The 21,999-nt window shown below is 35.0% G+C and overlaps 1 protein-coding gene across 2 annotated transcripts in view; it reads left to right on the top strand.

Annotated features, from left to right (window-relative positions):
• tw (Protein O-mannosyl-transferase 2) overlaps window positions 1-21,999 on the top strand; it is a 42,345-nt gene that overhangs the window by 3,122 nt on the left and 17,224 nt on the right. For both annotated transcript variants that reach the window (XM_069816783.1, XM_069816782.1), the window contains exons 2-12: window positions 2,123-2,218; window positions 4,513-4,597; window positions 6,453-6,557; window positions 7,942-8,050; window positions 11,742-11,850; window positions 13,429-13,588; window positions 15,734-15,840; window positions 16,247-16,329; window positions 17,393-17,502; window positions 20,649-20,855; window positions 21,181-21,332. In XM_069816783.1, the coding sequence (XP_069672884.1) occupies window positions 2,123-2,218; window positions 4,513-4,597; window positions 6,453-6,557; window positions 7,942-8,050; window positions 11,742-11,850; window positions 13,429-13,588; window positions 15,734-15,840; window positions 16,247-16,329; window positions 17,393-17,502; window positions 20,649-20,855; window positions 21,181-21,332 (1,323 nt within the window). The remainder of the gene's footprint in view (window positions 1-2,122; window positions 2,219-4,512; window positions 4,598-6,452; window positions 6,558-7,941; window positions 8,051-11,741; window positions 11,851-13,428; window positions 13,589-15,733; window positions 15,841-16,246; window positions 16,330-17,392; window positions 17,503-20,648; window positions 20,856-21,180; window positions 21,333-21,999) is intronic.

Genomic DNA, 21,999 nt, shown 5'->3' with positions numbered 1-21,999 from the left:
TATATTTATTCATTTATAAAACTTTATATATACTTAAATGGTGATTTACAATTAACAAAGAGGAATTTAAAATTTGTTTTGATAGATCCTGGAAAATTGATGTATTGATATGAAATCTATGAAAAAAATTTACACAAAATTTTGAAATAGTTCCACGTGCTCCAAACAATAATCCAATCACCTTCCAGCAATTTTCAGATATGTTGATCAATGCAAAATTAAATAGTGATACTTCTGAGACAGTATTTAATGTGAGTGGCACTATCATTTTCAGTACACTATTTTATAGTCTCCTTTATAGCAAAGTGTTCATCCTGGAACAGAATACATTTGGGAGACAGTTTGAATTGTTTTTAAAGTAAGTTTCGTATCACCATAAATTACATTTGAACTTGCTGGAATTAGAACATGGTTCTGTGGTATGGAAAGCTAATGCTCTGTGTATTTGGCTAATGGTGAGCATCTTATACCCTACTTAAATACAGTATTACATTCACATTACAGACACAAACTTTATATCATTTACAGGTGAACTATGAATTTGTGGAATTAGCTTTTTCACTATATCATACCTAGTTTTAATGTTAGCTACTTCTGTAACCTTCTCTTGACATTGCTTGGGAAAAAATTGTTGTTGTCGTTGTTGTTTAGTCAACTGTCCGAAGATATGTTTGAATGTCATAAATGACACCAATAAGGCATCGTTCATGAGGCAACTAACCCAGAAGATAATGGGGTAGATCAGTTCCTTTCCCCTCCATTGCTAACTAGTAACATATTACACTAGTCAGACTTCAGATGTATACAAACAATTGTCCCTGTTCATAACTGCTTCCTCTTGAGTGCATATGGTGCAGATACTGAAATTATAAATGCTGAAATTATAAATGCCTATTTTGTGCAAGTGGGCCGCAAGACACTCATGACCGATGTTCAGGCGAAAAATAGATATATAGACTCTCTTCTTGGTTTGTTTTTGTTCTCTTCCATTATAGTTTGTATGTTATTCCAGATCTTGGTTTTTGAGTACGGAAGTGTTTCTTTAAAGAACTGTTCCTTCGTTTTCTATCTTATTTATTTTTTGGCGGACTTAGTATTCAGAAGTGTTCTGTTTTCAATAACTTTTGGTTCCTTTTTTTGCCAAGAGCTCTGCCTTCTCATTTTCTTCCATTCCTATATGTGATGAACCCATTGCAAATTGATTTGTTTTCCTGCATTGAATAATTGTTACTTGTTTTCCGGTATCTAATATTAGTTTTGAGTGAGGATGTTTATTTGAAGCTATTGCCTGGATTGCTGACTGTGAGTCAACCAAGATACTGCTTTATCAGAGACTTTTGATCTGAATATCAGTTGTTGTATTGCTACAGAAATGGCCTTAATTTCACTGTCAAAGTTTGATTTTCTCGTTGCCCTGAGTGGCGCAGTTGGTATAGCACTGGCCTTCTGTGCCCAAGGTTGCAGGTTCAATCCCAGCCCAGGTCAATGGCATTTAAGTGTGCTTAAATGCGACAGGCTCATGTCACTAGATTTAGTGACATGTAAAAGAACTCCTGTGGGGCAAAATTCTGGCACACCGGCAATGCTGATATAACCTCAGCAGTTGCGAGTGTCATTAAATAAACCATAATTTAAATTTAATTTTTTTTTTTTTATTTCCTCTGACTAGTATGTAATAAGTGAAGAGTATATGCCTGTACCTGCACTCCCAGCTGTCTCTTAAGAGATCCATCCGTATAAATTCTTAACTATTCATTTAGGGGGTCTTTCTTCTATGGTTTGTAGTGGTAGTTGTTTTAATTCTTTGGGGGATATTTGGTGTTGCTTAACTTCTGTTGTCAGTGTTATGTTGTTATGTTTGATAAAAATAATTTATTGGGTTTACTGGAGGACAGATTGGTTCCATCAATATAGAAATAATAACCTTTCTGGCGTAGATACCTAGGTGAAAAATAATTACACTGCATTTTATGTATAAATCAGTCAATCAACCAATGAGTCAAGAATATTCTTAACTGGTGGTAAGCTATAATTAATTGCAAGATTTCTATTTATAGCATGAATTAGTTTGACGTGGTCTGTAAAATTCAAGTTTCTTTGTAATCTCATTTCTGTTTTATAGAAATGGCCAAATGAATTGGTGGCTCGTTTTTGGAGTGGTTTTACTTTTGACAACATGGAGCAGATTCTACAAAGTTTCAGAACCTGACCATGTTTGGTAAGTAATATACATAATATACACTTCGTCTTAAGGACAAAATGGCATCATTGAACGTTTGAACTACACTAGCCTATTTAACACTTTTTTTTATCTATGGGCAATAATTTTCCTCCATATTTAATCAAACCTATTTTTGGATAATAGAAAGTTACCATTGTCCATAACAGTTTCTTTTATTGTAAGTGTGAAATAATTTAATTTTGATATGTTTCCAAAATTCTTTTCTGGAAATTAATATTTTTATTTTTGTTGTTCTCTAGTGGCTGAATTTGGGAGCATTTAATCCATTATTCTTCTTGTCTCCCAATAGAGACATCTTAGGTTCTTTGATTTAAATTGGAACTCTCTTGGAGCACTCTTGTATGTGTTTATAGTCCATTCTTGATCCTTCTATCCATTTCATTATTGACACTTTCAGACTCTATATATCTGTTTTCTGGAATTCAGGGTCTTTATGGTTAGGTACCTAAAATTTGTGGACTATTGTACTTAAAAAATTTGAAAGAAAAAAATTTATATACAGTAGCGTGCAAATTAATCCGAACACGACATATTTTTACATTTTCTGTCATTGTTGGCCTCACAGCTGCTCATACCGCTTTAATTGACATCTGTAGTACGTGTAATTCCATTGTTGAAGGTCTGTCGTTATTATTTTTTTTTTTATAATATGTGACATTTTGCCTGTCGTTTTGTACTTATAAGCATTTCAGTTGTGTTGAAGACTTAATACAGCAATCCTGTGTACATTCTATCGTCTTCACAAATGGATACAACTCCACGAAAACGGTCTAAAATTATAACATTAGCAGAGCATTCTTCTATGACACAGAGGCAAATTGCTTCAGAATGTCACATCAGTTTGGCTACTGTTAATTCGATCATAAAACGATACAGGGAGACTGGATCCATCACACCCCAGAAAAAAGGAAACTGTGGCCGGAAAAGGAAGACTTCACCTGCAGATGATCATTTAATTGTCAGGAAAAGTAAATTAAATCCTAGACTAACTGCTGTCGACTTAACCCGCGAGTTAATGGCTACCACTGGGGCGAATATTCACGTCACAACAGTACGGCGTAGGCTTTTGGAAGCTGGACGAAGGGCTCATAAGCCTATTAAGAAGCAACTGTTAACCCCTGTTATGTGCAAAAAATGCTTAATGTGGGCAAAATTACATCAACACTGGACAGTGAATGACTGAAAGAATGTACTTTTTTCCGATGAGTCTCATTTCGAGGTCCACGGCCACTGTGTTTCTTACTTACAGAAAGGATCCGAAATAGTAACAGCAGCTCATCTCCAACAAGCACCCAAATACCCCTCCTAAAGTAATGTTTTGGAGTTGTTTTACACATGAAGGGCCTGGAGCATAATACCTATCAAGGGAATGATGAATTCTGACAAATATATTCACTTATTGGAAACCAGAATCGTACCCCAGCTGCAAAAATCATTTCCGGATGGCAGAGGTGTGTTCCAACAAGACCTGGCACCATGCCATACGTCTCGAAAAACTACAGAATTCTTCATCAAGAAGAATATTCAGGTACTTCCCTGGTCAGGCAACTCACCCGACATCAACCCCATTGAGAACTTGTGGTCAATTTGCAAAAGAAGAATGCAAAAAATGGATTGTTCTACAAAGGAGAAGATGATTTCTGTCCTCACTGGTGTATGGTTTCGCGATGACGAAATGAAGAATATTTGTGGGAAATTAGTGGAATCCATGCCAATCGTCTCAGAGCTGTTATTAGGAACAAGGGAGGCCACATAGATTACTGAGGTATGTCTTAGATCCTTTTTTTTATTCCGTTTGAGTGTTTTTGCATAAGTAATTACGTTGTTCGGATTAATTTGCACGCTACTGTATATTCGGAGTTCCTATGCAGATCAGTCCCAGGTTGTAATATTCCGTTGGTTTAATGATGGTAGTGCAGAGCACCCGTCCCAAGGGAGCTAAGAGGTAAGGGGTGGACCTGTCCTTACCTGGCGTATGACCGCTCTCCGCCTGACAACTAATTTTGTTATTTTTCATTCTTGGATACATTCTTGATTTTGTTAGTTATAAGTTGGAGTGGAACTGGTCTGAATAGGAACTAACGCTCTCTCTCTCTATCTCTCTCTCTCTCTCTCTCTCTCTCTCTCTCTATATATATATATATAATATTTACATATATTAGTATTTTTCTGTAATATACAGTACATTTATGTGTGCGCGAATAGGCTCATTTGTAAGTGAATATATGTGTCATATTAAATAATTAACACTTTTTTTTAACAATTTCCAGCTGGGACGAGACGCATTTTGGAAAGATGGGAAGCTGGTATATCAATCGAACATTTTTCTTTGATGTTCATCCTCCACTAGGCAAGGTAAGATTATTTTCGGAATTAGAAGTTCGATTGGGATATAAACCTAAATTTGTTTACCATTTTAATGTCACTACGATTTGAGTAAAATATCTTCAAGCTCTTTTTGTAATGGTATGCCTACACGTAGAGATACTAAGAAGGAAGGTAAAATTATCCCAAACATAAAAATAAAACTTTCTGACTTCTAACTTGAACGTAAACCATATCAAGCATTACCGGTACAATACTTGATATTATATACAAGGTGCGTTTGAAAAGTTCGTGACCTGACACATAGATGGCATGGAAACATTGCCTCCTCGAACACATCCAATGGCTGGTTATACTGCGTGCTTATTCAATGATCAAATATGTAATATGAATAGGAAAAAATAGCCGCTAGATGGCAGCTCTTAATGGCCTTTGAAGTCGGTTGTGGATATTCTTTACCGACTGGTCTGTAATTTAAAAATTCTAGGTGTTTCCATTGTTGGCTCTACCATTTGCTCTTCCGTTCAAAATGGTGATACCACGATTTATCCCCAGTGACAATATGGGACAGGAATGCATACTCTTCCTCGTGGTATCGTTATAAGTGACCCAGTGAAGCAGCCATTCTGTTTGTTTTTGTTCCTCCATCAACTGATGTGAAACCCATTGCACGCAAATTTTTCGGTAATGAAGGTGCTTTGTTGCAATGATGTGTACGGAACCGTGACTTATTCCCATCAAACGACGAAGTTCTTCCACAGTGATCCGTCGATTTCCTTATATAAGATCCTCAACCTCAGCAATAACAGCAGGAGTGATGGCATGATGAGCCTGTCCTGTGCGAGCACCGTCTTGCAATGACATGCTCCCCTCTTGGAATCTCTTGTGCCATTCCAGTACATATGAACATGACATGCTGTGTTCGCTGTAAACAGCTGACATGCGACGATGGATTTCTCGTTCTCCTACTCCTTCAACAGTCAAAAATCGCACTACACCTCGCTTTTCTTGTTTACTTGCCTCCATTAGTGATGTTGGACGAACATACATATCTCTAACCTCAATTCCAGCACAATAAACGAACAACTAGTGTGTAAGCAGAGTGCTTTCGCGAGTTGCTACCAGATGTTAGTTCAGCAATCAAATTCCAGTGGTACGAACTTGCCTGCCATGAGATATACGTATGGTGACCTGTTTTCATTTGACTGGCCCTCATATAAATGCAAATTGTACTTTCAGTCTAACTCCAGTTCAAAATAAATGGAAAATATCATAAGTTGGACATTCAGGTTCAGAATGAATAATTGACTTCATAGCACTGGTATAAGGTTTTAATATCAACCATAATCAAGTTATTGTTAAGCTTTACTTAAAATTCATTCCTTATTTACATGTTGATACTTTGAAATGAGAGCCAAATAAAATACGTTAATGACTGTATATGAAAGAAGTATGTGAAAAGTTAAATAAAAATAAAATCATCATATTCTGTCATTATTTTGTCGTCCATCAAACCTCAGATGTTTCCATCTAAAGCGTCTACATCTGGTTGACCCAATGTTTCATAGTTCGTTCTATACATTCTTTACTGACTGGTCTGTAATTAAAAAATTCTAGTAGGTTCCATTCAACTTATCAATTTATAGAGGATATCCAATTTTTTCTATAATCAATCAGTTTTTCATTTAGCTCAAAGATATTTAATTCTTTTCTGAGTGATTCATTTTACTTATAATCTGATTTTGTTACACTTTGAAGAAACGTCATTTCATTTGTTTGAAATCTAATCTTTAATTATTGTGATTTTAATAATAGAATAGACGCTTATGAAATTATTATTTTTATGTTATTATTCATGTAATTATAATTAATTACAATTTTCCAGATGTTAATAGCGCTGTCTGGATACCTGACCGGTTATGATGGAAGATTTGCATTTGAGAAGCCTGGTGACAAATATGAAGATGTAAATTATGTGGGAATGAGAATGGTATGTTAAAAAGTAGTATAAATTATAAAATAAAAATGACAATAGAATTGAGAGTAGTCTTTACAGAAGACACAAAGTCAGTATAATATTTTTATACTCGTAGCATATATTTGAAGGGAGGATGTAATTAAAGATCACTGTTTCAAATCACTCTACATTGAAGCATTTCAGTATAGCAGCATGTCCTCTTTTTTAATCATTTTATCCTGTGCGGCAGGCATTTTAAATAAATTTGAAATGTTTGGCATTTCTCATTTCAACTAGAATTAATATGAATATTGAACAACGTGCGATATTATGCATAGAATATCTAAACAAATAGTGAAAATCTATGAAAGAATTTAACTTCTTTCAATGATCGAAGCTGGAGCACATAAAAAACATAAAATATGATGACCTATTGACATACATTGAATTCTTACACTCTAAAAATGTCACTATTCATGATTCTAAGCTATTTTATCAATTTTATTCTGCAATGTACGAAGATATGCCAATCAAGTTAATTTTGACAAAGATTTAAGTTTAGATAAACAATGATGCAAATTATTCATTTCCAATAGTTCTGCAAGCACTGAAACTTCCTCAGAACTTTTAAAAATATGTCAATTCTATTTATTTATCTCGAGTCACAATGGAAGTGTTGAGATAGTATTTTCCCTAATATCTGCTCAATGGACAAAAGAACGAAATCGCATGCTAATGGAGACAGTCAGAGGTATCATCATAGTGAAATATAATTTCAAGGACATGTCCTGTGAACAATTCCATAGTTATTTGTTACAAGATAGAAGTTTGTCTCTTCAGGCTCTTGTGCACAAAGTGGGCTCCACCGATAAGTAGGGTACAGATGTAATACTGATCCAGCAACTAGTGAGAAAACTAGCTAAGGTGAGCCATTGTTTTTATCTTTAATTTTGTTCATACCCATTTTTAAAAAGTCCTCCTTTTTTCAGCAATGTCCTCTTATTTTAGATTCCATGTCCTCCTATAGAATTTTTTCTCATGGTAACCCTACCAACAATGAGTCCTCCGAGATACTATAGGCTCTGGAGTAAGAGGTTTTTCTAGTAAAATTTCTTTAAATGTTAGAATTCGAATTATCGTTTCTACTGCAGAAACTAATATGTTTTTATTTCAGAGACTAATATTTTACATGTGAAAAATTATTTCTAATTTTTTCTGTTAATATATAGAGGTCATGGGCCAGGCATGTGACGTGTAGAACTTGTGTGTAAAAATGTGCTTTAGTCTCCCTTGTTTTTTTTTTTTTGTCTTATACTTACTACTGTCTATGACGTAACATATGTGGAAGATGTGTTTAGGAACTTTAAAATTTTAAACTTATACGTTAATATGCATAAATTTATTTTCTGCATTGCAGTTTTGTACCTTACTGGGAGCCTGTATCGTTCCATTTTCTTTCATTATTGTGTGGGAGATGACACATTCCCTACCAGCAGCTACCTTTTCAGCATCGTTTATCTTGTGTGGTAGGTGGCAAAATTTTATTTTTATGGTACCTTAGATTGACAGACAATTCATTAAAATCTGTAAGGATGTATTAAAATAATGAATGAGCAATCACAGTTCACTGACTTATTCATGTATGTAACTTTTATTAATAAGCTTGCTTTTGGTACATGTGCATATAAGTATGTGTATGGGGTAATTACCTGATTAACATTAACATTACTTGCAGGAAATTCGTACAAAATAGGAAATTTAGGGTGGGGGACTGGTGTCGTCATGAAAGGTTTTTATTGTTAGCTGAATTTTAAAAAATCTACAGAACTTTTGTGGAGTTGTGATTGTAAGAAATTTTCACATCGTGTCTGCAGGTACAGTGAGAAACAATGCACAGAAGCATAATGGACAATTGTCAAGCTAAACCTTTGTTGTGCATGCTGGGATATCAAATAGCAAAGTGGATATTAGTATTAGGCACTACCAGTATTGACTAATTTGGACTTTTTTAATAGTAAGACATAACTATAAAATAATTTTATTCATTTAATAGTATTCAGTTGTTTTCAAATTATCAAACAATTCGGCAGTTTTCAGTAATCGAATCAATAGCATTTGTTATAGTTTATATTATAGTATACTGGCCTTTCTATGTGTAAACAGTAGAAGGCACTGGCTGAAAATGGTTCATCCTTGCTTATGCTTAAATAGTAGAGGATATCACCCACAGTTATCGAGCAGTTATTTGCACCCAATACAATAGTTCTTTTTGAGATTGTGACATTGATCGATCAAATGCCATAAAATTGTAGCTAAGTTAGTGGCATTCGATTCCACTATACCTTCTTATGTACTAATTATTTTTTATTGAAGTACACAAACCCATAAGACTCGCAAAAGAAATGTCAATTACACATTTTCAACTTTTGAAATCTATCTAAAGACGCTTGAAACCTAAGGAAGATATGTTGAACCTTCATAATATGAAATTAATAACAAGGTGTTCATACTGCCATATTTTATTTGAAGGGCCTGATTATAATTCACAGGTTTTATTCTTCAATTTCTTCAAAGAATGTGAGATAGAATGAAGAGAAACAAAATGTGTCTTTTTTGTAATGTTAGTTTGGTCTTATGTTTAAAGGATGCTTTAAAGCCACTAAAATATTATTCTTAACTATAACTGAGAAGTGTACCAAAATGCTCTATATATTATAGGTCTAACTTTACATATGAATATATATTATTTTAATGTACCGAAGTACATATGGTATTTCCATGCAGATATTCTGCGTCATCATACGATGAAAGAGTAATGGAATGGAGAAAAACTCCCTCCGGCACCGGGATTTGAACCCGGGTTTTCAGCTCTATGTGCTGATGCTTTATCCACTAAGCCACACCGGATACCCACCCCGGCACCGGACAGAATCGTCTCAGATTAAGTTCCAACTCCTGGGTTCCCTCTAGTGGCCGCCCTCTGCACTACGTCATAGATGTCTATGAACATAGGACTGAAGTCCACACATGTGCTGAGGTGCACTCATTATGAGTGACTAGTTGGCCAGGATCCGACGGAATAAGCGCCGTCTTAAATCACGAAGTGATTTACGCATATCATATATATTATTTTAATGTACCGAAGTACATATGGTATTTCCATGCAGATATTCTGCGTCATCATACGATGAAAGAGTAATGGAACGGAGAAAAACTCCCTCTGGCGCCGGGATTTAAACCCGGGTTTTCAGCTCTACGTGCTGATGCTTTATCCACTAAGCCACACCGGATACCCACCCCGGCGCCAGACAGAATCGTCTCAGATTAAGTTCCAACTCTTGGGTTCCCTCTAGTGCCGTCCTCTGCACTATGTCATAGATGTCTATAAACGTAGGACTGAAGTCCACACATGTGCTGAGGTGCACTCGTTATGAGTGACTAGTTGGTCGGGATCTGACGGAATAAGCGCCGCCTTAAATCACAAAGTGATTTACGCATATCATATATATTATTTTAATGTACCGAAGTACATATGGTATTTCCATGCAGATATTCTGCGTCATCATACGATGAAAGAGTAAGGGAACAGAGAAAAACTCCCTCTGGTGCCGGGATTTGAACCCGGGTTTTCAGCTCTACGTGCTTGATGCTTTATCCACTAAGCCACACCGGATACCCACCTCGGCGCCGGGAGGGAACACAAGAGTTGGAACTTAATCTGAGACGATTTTGTCCGGTGCCGGGGTGGGTATGCGGTGTGGCTTAGTGGATAAAGCATCAGCACATAGAGCTGAAAACCCGGGTTTAAATCCCGGCGCCGGAGGGAGTTTTTCTCCGTTCCATTACTCTTTCATCGTATGATGACGCAGAATATCTGCATGGAAATACCATATGTACTTCGGTACATTAAAATAATATATATGATATGCGTAAATCACTTCGTGATTTAAGACGGCGCTTATTCCGTCGGATCCCGGCCAACTAGTCACTCATAACGAGTGCACCTCAGCACATGTGTGGACTTCAGTCCTACGTTCACAGACATCTATGACGTAGTGCAGAGGGTGGCCACTAGAGGGAACCCAAGAGTTGGAACTTAATCTGAAACGATTCTGTCTGGCGCCGGCGTGGATATCCGGTGTGGCTTAGTGGATAAAGCATCAGCACGTAGAGCTGAAAACCCGGGTTCAAATCCCGGTGCCGGAGGGAGTTTTTCTCCATCCCATTACTCTTTCATCGTTTTACATATGAAACTGAAACAAGTTTTCAGTCTAAGTTGTAACATTGTCGTAATTATTTCAGTTATTAAAGGAATATATTTCTTTCTAAGATGCATTTTCTTTCATTTCAAAGACGTTGAAGATGAATAATTACAGCCAGCTCAACATACATTGCATTCAAAGTTGTCCAGGACTTCAGAATTCAACCCATACATTAATATTTCTTACTCGTGTGTTTAATCTTCACTATTTTAACATATACACTGCTTTGTTGATTGAAATGAGACATCTTGGGGCACAATATTTTGAATTTTGAATTGACGCAGTAATTACCATGCTTTTTCAAAACTGAAGAATTGTTTGAGAACTCACTGAGTTTGGCTAAAGGTAATTCGCCCTAAAATCACATGTAATACAGTATAGTTCGACAAATCGAAGTAAAACTCTGGCCATTTCACATGCATAGTGCTAGATTTTCGGTAGTGAAAGAAAGAGAGATGGGCATGGTATTGTAACTACTACAAAGAGAAAACATGCTGGGGTGACTTCATCACCTGTTGTGCTAGTGCTATGGAATATTTTCGGCCCAAGGGTCAAAAATTGAAATGAATTACGAAATGTTGCAATGGGGAATAATTTCCATTTCATTCTTATACCATGATATAATTCGAACTTCCTAGGTTTCTTCTATCAGCTCTAAAGTCTACATCTCAGACATCTATAGTGATATACATCTGAATAATGCGATGGGGAAGAGTTGAGAAGAGAGGGGGGGGGGAAAGAGGAGAAACAATAAATTCACATATTCACGAGGTTTTACATGCAACAATACATTTAACTATGTTGACTAAACTACCATTTGATAAAATAAGTTTTGTAGTAGTAGTGAAGACAAATGACTATGCAATCCATTTAATTTGTAAATTGTACACATGTTGCTGTTATTTTGGTTACTGTGACATATTTTATTTTTTATTTTGCTTTTTGAACATTTTAGATGTGGGTATTCTGACGCTAACAAGATACATATTGCTGGATCCCATTCTTCTGTTCTTTGTGATGGGCTCTGTATTGGGAATGATCAAGTTCCATTCTTGCAGAGATAGGTAAATAATGATCCATTTCATGCATACAGTCTTGGACAAATCTTAAGTGCCATTTTTACAGCATGCATTTTTGTAATTTTTGTTGGCAATAGAGTTTACATTTGAATGTAGCTTTTTTCCTCAAGTTCATTCCTGCCCTGTTACCCTCCTCCATGGTAGTACTTGAAGCTATTGAAATTTGATATACCAGTAGTATTTTCATCTATCGTCACTCAGTTATCCACTTTTTTGCTGCTATTCAATCCAAACTTAAGTTCCTATTTCAAATGGTTCTGATTACTAGTCTCTGTATTACTGTCTGGAGCACCTTTAAAATAAATTAAATTATGTGAATTTTAATGTAATAGAATTAACTGAAACAGCAGGCAAAAGTTTTGAAATTAAAAATATGTTTATACTTGCTGCATTTACAATAAACGAATGCAGATCTTATTTAAAACACAAGCCTTTGTGACATCACTGATATAAATTGAACTAGATATCTTGTTTAGAGTGTCCAATTTTTTGTATGTGCTATTTGATATTATTATACTTACTTACTTACTTACTTACAAATGGCTTTTAAGGAACCCGAAGGTTCATTGCCGCCCTCACATAAGCCCACCATCGGTCCCTATCCTGTGCAAGATTAATCCAGTCTCTATCATCATACCCCACCTCCCTCAAATCCATTTTAATATTATCCTCCCATCTACGTCTCGGCCTCCCTAAAGGTCTTTTTCCCTCCGGTCTCCCAACTAACACTCTATATGCATTTCTGGATTCGCCCATACGTGCTACATGCCCTGCCCATCTCAAACGTCTGGATTTTAAGTTCCTAATTATGTCAGGTGAAGAATACAATGCGTGCAGTTCTGCGTTGTGTAACTTTCTCCATTCTCCTGTAACTTCATCCTGCTTAGCCCCAAATATTTTCCTAATCACCTTATTCTCAAACACCCTTAACCTATGTTCCTCTCTCAGAGTGAGAGTCCAAGTTTCACAACCATACAGAACAACCGGTAATATAACTGTTTTATAAATTCTAACTTTCAGATTTTTATTATATAAGATAAAAATCAAAATTAATAAAGGAAGTATAAATTAATATATTGCTAAATAGAATTATATTTTTTTTTATCAGGAATATTAACAAAGCCATCGAAAATTCATATTTTTTATATATAGTTTTCATCGAAATTTTTTGCAGCATTGGAAAAATGGTTATGCTATATTAATTATTTTATCCACATTAATTTCTTTAAAAATCTGTATGCATTCACTGTACACAGAGAAGCAATTTGATAATTAAACATTTGCATTTTGTATATCAAAAACCTTTTAATTTATAAAGAAATCAAGTTACAAACCAAATTTAAAAGTGCTTATGACTACAGTTTTGTAATATAATTCTGTTGTCCATCGATGTTTTGACTACGAAACTATTATGAAAAGATGCAGGCTGTCAGCTTTATATTGATATGCCAAAAATCATTTAAAACAATAAAATTAGATGGCACTGAAAAAAAAAATTAACAAAGTATTGCAAGAATATATTACCTGATATACTTATATATTTTTTTATCTTTAACGTTACAGATCATTTTCTTTCAAATGGTGGGCATGGCTGGTTTTTACAGGAGTGATGATTGCCTCTGCTATTAGTGTCAAGTTTGTCGGTCTGTTTGTTGTTATTCTGGTTGGTATTCATACTGCGGCTGATCTGTGGGATGTCTTAGGAGATCTCGCCAAACCTATTGTAAGTATTAATATTCCTAATACTTAATAATTTGTTATTCGTGATGATTAGAAATTGGATTTTTTAGATTTTTAAAGAATCGGTAACATAGAACCCTTTATTATGAAGAATAATTAATAGAGGAAAATGGGCAAATGGCGCAGTCAAGGAGTAGATTAGTGTTTACCTGCTCATTGGAGCTGTACAAGGTTGTGGGTTCGAATCCTGCTTGGACTGATTATCTGGTTCAGCTTTTTCCTAAGGTTTCCCCAATTGTAAGGCGAATGTCAGGTTACCCCGTGGTGAATCCTCTGCCTCATCTTACAAAATACCATCTTTCATGACCAATTCCATCAGTACTAAATAATCGACTAAAAAAAAGGAAAACTGGTCAACTTACTATTTTACTGGTTACAATACATTACTAGTCACATTTTCAAATTTTCTGATGCAAATATTTTTCTGTTGTTTATCAACAATACTATCTATGCTGAAAATGTCCTTTCTACAGTACGTGATGTCATGGCAACGATTTTTATCATTGCCATGATAGTTTGCTCATGAACCTTCCCTCTTGAAGAATTGCACACACAAACCTTCACTTTGTCAAAACCAGAGTTTTGCTGAAGAATCGTTTATTGTTTTGAAGAGCAAGCTGCACCCATTGGTTCTGGAGTTTTCAATTGAAACTGATACTGATATATTTATGACCATAGACTGTTTCAGTGACAAAGAAGTGCCTTCCAAATTGCCGTTAACTCGTAGTAAATCACATAAATTTGACTTCATGGAAACAAGGGATGCAACAATTTCATTATTCATTATTTCTTTGTTTTCGCAATGCATGCAGCAGCTGTAATTTTCTTTAGATAGGTGCCATATTATAAACAGGCCAACAATGAGTCCTCCATGATACTATAGGCTCTGGAGTAAGAGGTGTTTCTAGTAGAATTTCTTTAAATGTTGGAATTGGAATTATCGTTTTTACTGGAGAAACTAATATGTTTTTATTTCAGAGACTAATATGTTTACAATTCTAATTTTTCAGCTAATAATATAGAGGTCATGGGTCAGGCATGTGAAATGTAGAACTTGTGGGTAAAATTTAGTCTCCCTTGGTTTTATCTTATACTTACTATTGTCTATGACGTAACATATGGTGGAAGAGTGTGCAAAAACTCTTTAACTGCATAGACTATAATAGAATGGTTTGTCTTTGCCAGCACTTTACAGTAAATTAGATGAGGCTTATCTAGTTCTTCAGGATCAATTATCCCAACTACAACATTGACTATGAAATGGCCAAAACTGTGTAGTTCCGTCGATTAATAATCATATATCATCCTATTACTAGTAAAACCGAGTAAGTCCACTTTTTTGTGTAAAATAAGTTAATTATAGTCCTCAACTTGTCTTTCCTTGCTCTGCAGTCTAGTAAAATCGAATAAGTCCGAAATATTATATTTTTCGAGCAGTTACTGTATGCCGTTTCATCTAAGTCCATTTTAATAATTTTATTATCAGGTAAAAACAGCTAAGATAACTTATATGTTTTCACAAGTTTAAATTAGCTCAGAGAATGACACATGATATCGTTTAAGTCCACAAAACCATACAATTCTCTCTGCCTTTTCCCGCATTCTCTTTGCCTAAAAGAAAATTATGAAGAGCATATTCCAAGAAGAAAGGAAAAGAAAGGAAGAATGTTATTTCGCCAAGCGGAATGACAAACAAAGAGCAATACTCGATGAAAGTTTTATTTCTGCAACTTTTTATCTACAAAGCTTCTTGCAGATCCCATCCAATGACATTTCTCCTATGTATTATAGCAGAAAAATCTGTGTTTATAATTTCACCATCTATGAATCTTCGCCTCCAAACAATGCATACTGTTACATTTGGAGCGAATTAAATGGAAAACAGGAAGCACAGAGATTGGGACGTGTTTGTTCAAATACTTGACACAACTTCCTGATCATGATACAAGTTATTCAAATTGTTCCGAATTAAATGTGTGGTTCATTAATTTAAATGACAATAAATTGGATGTTGTTATAATGTTCAATAATATGAGCAATAAAATACCAAATCAATATAGCAAAAAAAAAAAAAAGAGTTACATACTATATTTGAAAAAAAGTGATATAGTATATTTGTTCCTTTCAGAGTTACACTGTGAAGCATTTTTTGGCCAGAGCCTTGTGCCTCATTGTTCTGCCAGCTTTTTTGTACACTGTATTTTTCTACATTCATTTGGTTGTACTTAGTAAAAGGTCAGTATTGATCATTCATTATAAATGTTATCTGAATCTCGTATAAAATCACTAACTGATAATTTTATAGCATATTCGACTTAACTATCATCAACTATAAATAATATTACAAAAGTGGTGATATGAAATGATGAATATGTAACATATGAAAAGTTCACTTATTGAAATTGCAGGATTTTTGTTACTTTCTACATTATTGATAATATATATTTTTAGAACAGACTATGGTATATGGAAACTAACCACTTTGAAGTGTAGTGAAAAATGCAGGATAAGATGTTGTGTGATCAATTACAAGAAATGTGAACACACTAATCCATTTTCATTGTTATAGTAGATTGCAATACTGTATAGAAAGACTAAAAAAATATTCACTTTATTTTCATGAGAACTTGTATTTTGACAGTGGGAATGGAGATGGCTTCTACAGTTCTGCATTCCAGTCTCAACTAGAAGGCAACTCTCTATATAATGCCAGTATGCCAAGAGGTAATGTTCAGAAACCAAGCATTTGTGCAGTTCCCAAACTCAGTTTTATAAGAGAATATTTGTGGGTAAAGTGCTGATTATATTCAATTTAATTAAATAACCAGCATTCTATTTCTTTATTGCAACCAATGGGAAATTTAGTAACTTCTCGTTCGTGCGCACGCATACTGTTGTGAGAGTCAGACTAGATTTCTTAAAATCACGATGTTCAATTTTTTTAAACAAAACTAGCAGAATGGTTTTTGTACAATAACTAAAACATTCATATGCTATATTTTCTTTACACAAAAATGGAATATGTTATACTCTAAAACTATTATATACTCGATTATACCTCTCATTGAGGTTTTGGAAGATATGTACATCTATTATCAGGCATTACATCTCACTTCACGATATGTGTCAAAGGAAGAACAATTGTTTGTACGCATCTGAAGTCTGACTAGTGTAATATGTAATGCAATGGAGGGGGAAAGGAACTGGTCACCCTACCCTATTATCTTCTGGCCTAGTTATCTCATAAATGGTGCCTTGTTGGTATCACTCGTGAGGTTCAGACCTGTCTTCGAACAGTTGGCTAAACAACATTCTCATTTTTAGTAGTGAATTTGAATTAGGAAAATCAAACCATTGTGAAGGTACATATGGTAGTTTGAAGAAATTTGGTAAAAATTTCAGTATTGGTAAAATTAGTATTTATCTTAGTTGACATTTCTTAAAGGAGAAATCAACATCACGTGAATAACTTGCAATTAAATACAGATCTTCCGGAAATCCAGCAACCCTTGAAGATAGATTCAATTTTGCAGAGTATTGGTGAAGATAGACTCAATTTTGCAGAGTATTGGTTTGCGATGTTTGCAGATCTGGTTTCAAAAGCCAGCAATAGTGAAGTCTTATTTGTGGTAGACAAAACCAAGGTTTCTAAGGGATTTTTTGGGGTGGTGGCAGTGGTAGAATAAGAACGAGGAAAGAAAGATAAAGAGGAAAAGGAGAGAACTATTTAATTGAGGTATTGTGTTAATAGAAGAAAAGTGTCTTACCTTCTTCTCTTTCTTGTCAGAAGTTGCATATGGAGCAGTCATTACACTGAAGAACCATCGAACTGGTGGTGGTTATTTGCACTCTCACTGGCATCTCTATCCTGAAGGCTTGGGAGCACGTCAGCAACAGGTACATCCCTTTTATTAATTCACTGAGATAATAACTTAAAAATTCCCTGGAAAATAATAAATAGAAGTTTTAAAACTAGGAACATAAAAATTTATATAAGGAGAATATTCCACAACACACAGATGAGTAAAGTAAAAATAAACCAATCACTGCTATTTTCAGTGAATATAGCCAGCCATCATCATCATCGTCATCATCCAATGCGGTCTCAATGGTCTCATGCCATCTTTTTAATGGTCTTCCAACAGATCGTTGTCCAGAAGGGCAGTAATGTAACACTGCCTTTGGCCATCTTTCTGTTGGCATTCTCTCGACATGCTGTTTCCAATGAACTCTACAGATTTGAAGAAAATTTAATATAGGTTGGACGTTCAATTCTTCCAAAATTTCTATATTTCATTTTCTATCCCCAAGTGTGTACCACGCCATTTTTCTCGTGAATTTCATTTCGTTGGTAGTTATATGTTGAACTTATTTTTTTTTTGTCGAAGTCCAGACTTTTGATTTCCCGTTTGGGCTGATTACCTGGTTAGATTTCTTCCGAAGTCTTCCCCAACTGTAAGGCAAAAGTCAGGTAATCTATGGCGAATCCTTTGCCTCATCTCACAATCAGCAATTCCATCATTGCTAATAACCCAGCAGCTGATACAGGGTCGTTAAATAATCAAGTAAAAAAAACATGTCAACTCTGCACCAATCCCATAAAGTGCCTACACTCTGTTCTGTTCATTGCCAATACTTGACTCCAGGCATTCTTTTATAATCTTATCTTTTCATCTACTTCTTGTTTTTTCTTGAGGTCTTTTGCCCCTGAATTTTCCAGAGCATATCTTCTTAAAACTTTTTCTGCCTATTTCACGTTATGAGCAAAATTTTGCTTTTGTTGTACTAAGTATCGAAAAAAAAGTACAAATAATTGAGAAGTTTAGGAAAGGAGAATAGCTATAATTCCTCTCACATCAGAATATTAGATTGGCATTAGGATAAAGTACTACTTATTACTGTACTTGATTGTGTTCAATAGTTATAACCAGCATAATATTGTAGTATGTAGTATGAAGATGCTAGTGATTGCAGTACAGCAGGTGTTTCATATTACGAAACTGTAAATATTATGCACTTAATTTATGAAAATATTTTGTGTTGTGGATTATCCGATTTTTTCGATTAACCGTTCAGCCCACCTCCTTCATTGCCATGGTTAATAGAGGTTCTACTGAATCGAGTATCAGAAAACAATTATTGGAACAACCTGTATGAATTAATGGTAGAAATATATTGAGACTACATTAGACCCTTGTTATTCTGAAATCAGATAAACTGAACACTAGGTTAAATCAAACAAACTGTTTGGTCCCAGCTGAATTTATAGAGAAAGACCCATTACTTAAACTGTACTACGAACTGAAATTTTGTCCCCTCAGTGCATATTCCATAAGTTATTCCTCGGCTAAACTGAATATACCATATAGTGTATAGGAGCATTTCGTCCTTTGGGGCTTTCAAGGCTTAGCCGTATTGATATTTATTTAATGTACGTAATACGTATTTCAATTCATTGATTAAAGTTCTCGTTAACACTTTGTTAAAAACATAAAATTTACTCTGTCACACGTTAAAAGTGTTAAAATTGTTAAAAAGGTATTTACCTTCGACAGACGGCCCGTTTCGATGCTATTTGTCGTCGTCTTCAGTGTCTCTTGAACCACTGCTGATTTTGGCTCTGCGATGTGCAGTTGTCGATGGTAGGGGTGGGGGTGTGTTGCTCCTATGGTGGGGGTTGGCTGTCTGTATGCTATGACGTACTATGACGTCAAACAATGTGTGCGTATTGAACTGTAGTTGCGTATTAAGTATGTATTGTGGGTGTGCTATTGACTACAATAATATAGAAACAGATATGGAAATTTTACACATCACACCAAAAAGTTCAGTTAAATATCCTAGAACAATACGAAATATATAAGAATACAATAGCACACCCACAATACATACTTAATACGCAACTACAGTTCAATACGCACACATTGTTTGACGTCATAGTACGTCATAGCATACAGACAGCCAACCCCCACCATAGGAGCAACACACCCCCACCCCTACCATCGACAACTGCACATCGCAGAGCCAAAATCAGCAGTGGTTCAAGAGACACTGAAGACGACGACAAATAGCGTCGAAATGGGCCGTCTGTCGAAGGTAAATATCTTTTTAACAATTTTAACACTTTTAACGTGTGACAGAGTAAATTTTATGTATTTCAATTATTATAATTCTAATGCACTAATATAATATGAATAAAGTCTTGTTCTCTTAGACTTTGACTGGTGATGAGAGATCCTCCTACAGTCTATACAGCAGCTCTGGACGTGGTCTCTTCAGAGAGTACCGTCATGTTGAGAGCAGTAGTAGTCAAACAGCAATTACTGATTTTTTAATGATAAGAAAATAATGTTTCCATTAGTTTTCTGCTGTACGTATTCATTATTCTTTGTTGCAAATTCCTTAGCTTGAAATACTTTAATTCTGCCTGAAACTTCAGTCTGTTACAGTACCTTTAAAATGTACTGTAGCATTGTATTGCATTTATTTAGTAAGTAGCCTATTGACACTGAATTGTATCGTTGAAATGATGATCAGGAGAATATTTACTATAGGTAGTATGATTTTTAGGAAAGTTTATAGATCATAAAAAAAAGGCAGAAATAAGTATTGTGTAAGTATTCATTTATTGCTAGCGTATGCTGCACTGTGTTCATGAAACAACCCTGGAGTGCTGACTATCCACAGTGGCAGAAATCAATTGAATAGACTTATTTTGCCGTTTTAGATGATAGGGACCTATTTTTACTAAAACCTCGTTAGGTCAAACTTCGTTAAACCGAACTGACTCTTTTTCAGTCCCTTAGAATTCGGATTAACTGGATCTCTAGGCCAGTATTCCATTTGGAGGACGAGGAGGAGGAGGAGGAGGAGGAGGAGGAGGAGGAGGAGGAGGAGGAGGATGATGATGATGATGATGATGATGATGATGATGATGATGAAATTAAGTGATATATCTTGATCTTTTATGCTTCTTTTTCATAAAATTACCGTACTTAAAATGATAAAATACATTTTTGGATTTGGTTTTTTCTTTTAAATAGGTGACAACATATACACATAAGGATGATAATAATCTGTTCATAGTGAAAAAGTATAACAGCGAAATAGCAGATGATGATGAAGTAGAGCTGGTAAGGAATGGAGACCTCATAAGATTAGAACATGTTACTACTCGAAGAAACCTCCATTCTCACAAGGAAATGGCACCCATTTCTAAGAAGCATTATCAGGTCACAGGTTATGGTGAGGTGTGTGTTTTCATGTTATTCTTTATCTATTAAGCACATTTAATTTTCTTATTGCCTTGAGTAACAGGGTTTACCAAGTCTTTAACTGAAACATTGGCAATATTCAGAAGCAGGCCTAAGGCACTAAAATTCCACGTAACTTTTAAGATTTCTTGATATACTGTATTTCTTTGAGTTGAAATCTTGGTTGGTAAGCTTTACATAAATAGAAATTATAGTACAGTGTTGCAGTAAAAACAGTATCACAGTCTGTGAAATATTAATTATAATAAAATTAAAAGGAGAAGTACGATTTCTGTATGTATAATATTTACATAATTTGCAGAATGGTACAGGAGATGCAAATGATGTCTGGAAAATCATGATTGTAGGAGGAAAAGATGATGAACCAGTGACTACAGTTTCTAGTAGACTGAAACTTGTACACTATCTTCAACACTGTGTTTTAACTTCGAGTGGTAAACAACTTCCCAAATGGTAAATATTTTGCGATTTTATTGCCTATAATTATTTTGAGAATATTAATTATAATTATTAAAGGGGACTAAGGGAAGCCCTGGGAACTAACCCCCACATAAAAATAATCTAAGATACTTATTTTGTTTTCACTTACCCAACAGGTTTCATTCCATTACTTGAGTTGCGATGCATATTCAGAACATTGTCACATCATATAATAACTGCTTGGATGCATTGGACAACATGCTTTAGATATGGCATAGGATGCATCCACTTCCATCACTCTCACTGCCACTATCACTCACCCACCATTGCTGAAGCAAGAGGTGCACACATGGACAGAACTTCAAAAATTTCACTAATGATAGATATAGAATGTTAATTCGATTTTTTCTTGTGTGTGTAAGTGTGAGTCCACTTGAGGAATAAGAATGAAGTGTCAATTCAAATAAGCTAAGCACTTGTCCTCATTATGTGTGCCTTGTCATTCTACAATTTGTGCAAAAAATCTGGAAGCAATAGTGAAAACGTGTTTTATTTCATAAAATTTACTTAGTTTTATTTGTGTAGGTAAAAATGTTATTGTTAAAGGACGAGGAGATGAGATTAAATTTTTGGTATTTGTTAGAAAGAGACTCTGAGAGAAGTAATAGATGTGTGATAAATGGATTAAAATTGTTATAAT

The sequence above is a fragment of the Periplaneta americana genome, chromosome 17 (genome assembly GCF_040183065.1).
Source record: "Periplaneta americana isolate PAMFEO1 chromosome 17, P.americana_PAMFEO1_priV1, whole genome shotgun sequence".
Lineage (NCBI taxonomy): Eukaryota > Metazoa > Arthropoda > Insecta > Blattodea > Blattidae > Periplaneta > Periplaneta americana.
The sequence above is the reverse complement of the archived record's forward strand: the minus strand, read 5'-3'. Positions and strand labels throughout refer to the sequence as shown.